At 32.9% G+C, this 3,362-nt stretch overlaps 1 protein-coding gene across 1 annotated transcript in view; it reads right to left on the bottom strand.

Annotated features, from left to right (window-relative positions):
* ME2 (malic enzyme 2, NAD(+)-dependent, mitochondrial) overlaps positions 1–3,362 on the bottom strand; it is a 54,365-nt gene that overhangs the window by 6,862 nt on the left and 44,141 nt on the right. Inside the window, exons 13-14 of the mRNA XM_008588073.1 lie at positions 1,947–2,017; positions 1,014–1,112 (exon numbers count right to left, since the gene is read on the bottom strand). Of these exons, the coding sequence (XP_008586295.1) occupies positions 1,014–1,112; positions 1,947–2,017 (170 nt within the window). The remainder of the gene's footprint in view (positions 1–1,013; positions 1,113–1,946; positions 2,018–3,362) is intronic.

The raw sequence follows: 3,362 nt of genomic DNA, 5'->3' as shown, positions 1-3,362 counted from the left end.
TAAAGATAAATGACAAACAAGAAAATTCTGTACTATAACAAAGAGGATGATCACTACCCTTAATATATAAAGAATCCTTATAAATCAATACTAGAAAGTTGAAAGACAAATATCCTAATATAAAAATGAGCAAAGATAATGAACAGGCAGTTCACAGAAAAAATACAGTTGCTGAATAAACACACAAAAGTTCTTCAGTCCCAATAATAATAAAATAAATGCTTTAAATAATGAAATACAATTTTTACCTACTAAATATAATATGTAAGATTTTAAAAAACCGGCTGGCCGGTTAGCTTAGTTGGTTAGAGAGCACTGCTGTAATACCAAGGTAAGGAGTTTAGGTTCACACACTGGCCAGCCAAAAAAGAAAAAGATTTAAAAAATAATAATTCTAAGTAGCAATGTAAATCAGTGCTTTTATTCTGATATTTGGCAATATGCATCAGAAGCCTTAAGCATGTTAATTAATACCTTTTGTTATGATTAGGATTTATCTTAAAGAAAAAGCATCACGAATGCACATAAAGATTTATCTATAAAGATGTTCGCTACAGCATTATTTCCAACAATAAGAAACTAAAAACAAATGTCCAAAAATAGAGAAATGGTGACTTTTCAAATTATTAAAGGAGCTAAATTCCTATATTCAAGTAAATTATGACATAATAACAAAGAGAATACCACGCAGCATTAATGCTCACACATGAGAATAACTGACTTACATGGAAAAGGCTTATAATATACTAAGTGGGAAAAGTACAGTGAGAAAGCAATTATAAAAATAGGCACAGGTGTTACATGCATGTGTGTGTGTGTTTACAAGGAAAAAACACCAGAAGGCAATATACACAATATAGTAATGTATGTTGTGCTCTGGTAATAAGAATACAAATGACCTAAAATTTCTTTGCACTCTTCTAATGTTTCAAATTTATCTCTAATGAACTTGTATTACTTGTATAAGAAAACACCATTAGAATTTATGTGAAGAGGTATAAATTATTACTTACTTTTATAGCAATGTTAATAGAAACTTCCTGAATATTAGCAAGAGGTGGGTAAAGTCTCCCTTGGGATAGTTCTTTATCTGTCAATTGACTTGTCAGTGCCTGAAGAGAGAAACAGCATTTTACTTTTGTTTGTTTAAGTAACAGAATAAGGACCTAGTAAAATGGAAGAAGTGTTGGGGAAACAGAATAACACAGGTAACAATAATTCTCTTTATTTCTTGCAGGAATACACTTAAACCACTACAAAAATTAAAACTGTTCTGGGCTGACCCCGCGGCTCACTTGGAAGAGTACGGCGCTGGGAGCACCAAGGCAGTGGGTTCGGATCCTATATAGGGATGGCCGGTGGGCGACACCAAACCTAGGGTTACAATCCCCTTACCGGTCACAGAAAAAAAAAATAAAATAAATAAAACTGTTCACCACTAAACAATACAAAAATAACCACATTTAAAGATTTATTGATATGTTCTACTTTTTACAGGGCTTGGCATAATTACAACAGCTACTATGAAAATAGACATTAATATCTGTATTAATGTGAGTTCTTCAGAACTCAATTGCAAAGTCTGGAGCTCCAATGGGCCTGCACTCCAAATAATACCAGTACTTGTCCATCACAAATATACACAGAATTATATTTTATTTATGCCGTCATATTATGTTAACTTTGGATATATAAAATGCAAGTACAGTCTAAGTGTTATAAATATGAAAGTATTCACAGCTGACAATCAAACACTTGGAAAGTCATGATTTAAAAAAATTAATTTAATGCAAAAGTAGACAGGCAAACCAAAAAAGTAATGGATGTGTAACTTTCTTTTCATTAATAAGGCAGATTTAACCCATTCTGTCTCAGCTTTTAATTTTAAGATCCATTCATCTTTATAATTCATCCTTTATATAATAAACAATATCCAAAACATTTACCTTTGCAGCTTCTAGGAAAACACTGTCACTAATATGCCGGGTATTACAGAGAATAACAGCTAAAGCCACACCTAGAATACATTTTAAATTGTTTATTTAGTAAGGTCACTTTTCAAATTATTAAAGGAACCAAATTCCTATATTCAAGCAAATAGATGGTAGCCCCCCATCCCAAACCACCCCCCCAAAACCAAAAAGTAGCCAAGAAATAAACAGAAATCTGGGTTAAAATCAAGTCAAATGATCTTTGTTAACTGTTGTAATTCTTATTCAATAAAGAAATAATTTCAGAAATATCAAATGGCTTTTCTCAATTTAGTTTTTACATTTATCAAAATTATAAATGCATACAATTCATCAACATTTGTTACAAAAGACACCAGTTCCCAGCCCACCTCTAACTACTTCACTTTTTGCTCTTCAGAGGCAACTACTTCCAATTCTTTTAGCTGATTATTTTAATGCTATGTCTCTCACTCTTAAAGAACTTGCTTCTGATTTTTGAGTTTTAGAGATCACTGACTCCTTCTAGTGGGAAATAAGTATTTAGCTCTCCTTCATATTTCCAGCCTTCTGCCTTCTTCCTGGTAAGGTAAGAGCATAATTTTGATTCAATCAATATTTACGGTTTATATCATCATGACTTCATAAATACTAGTCACAGCCGAGCCATTTACTAACAATATATCATGAGCACTTTTTCTCTTCTGCATAATTTATTATTGTCCTTTTTCTCTTTGATTTTTCAGTACTTAACATTATCTCATCCTGAAACTCTCACTCAATTGTCTAAACTGTCTTCAGTTTCAGCTACCTCATGTATGAGTGAGCTCCAATCTGGTCTGGTTGTCTTCCATTCCAGATACGGAGCTGTCATCCTGAAAAACTCCCTTATCATCATGGGGACTCTTTTTGCTTCTTTTTAAGTTGAGTTCATTTCCAAAATCCTACTTTTTCCCTGTTTTTTGTTATTCCATATTTTTGGTAAAGTATATTTTCCTATGCTTTTCTACAAAACAATGCATGGGAGATACATTTTTTGAAGTCTTGCATTTCTGAAAATGTTTGTCTACTTCTTTCCACTTTTGGGTTTCGAATTCTAGTTTGGAAACAATTTTCCTTCAGAATTGTGAGGTATTATTCGAATACCTTTTAGCTTCTAGCATTGGTGAGAAGTCCAGTGTCAATCTGATTCCAGATCCTTTTTAGGTGACTATCTTTTTGCTTAACCACTGGAAGTGTGTAGAATCTTTATTTTTGTACCTAATGTTCTTCAATTGCATAATGTTGTATTTTTTTTTTTTTAAAGATGATCGGTAAGGGGCTCTTAACCCTTGATTTGGTGTTGTCAGCACCACACTCTCCCAAGTGAGCTAACTGGCCATCCCTATATAGGGATCCGAATCTGTGGCCTTG

This window comes from Galeopterus variegatus, unplaced genomic scaffold (genome assembly GCF_000696425.1).
Source record: "Galeopterus variegatus unplaced genomic scaffold, G_variegatus-3.0.2 Scaffold4665, whole genome shotgun sequence".
In the NCBI taxonomy this organism is placed as follows: Eukaryota; Metazoa; Chordata; class Mammalia; order Dermoptera; family Cynocephalidae; genus Galeopterus; species Galeopterus variegatus.
The sequence above is the reverse complement of the archived record's forward strand: the minus strand, read 5'-3'. Positions and strand labels throughout refer to the sequence as shown.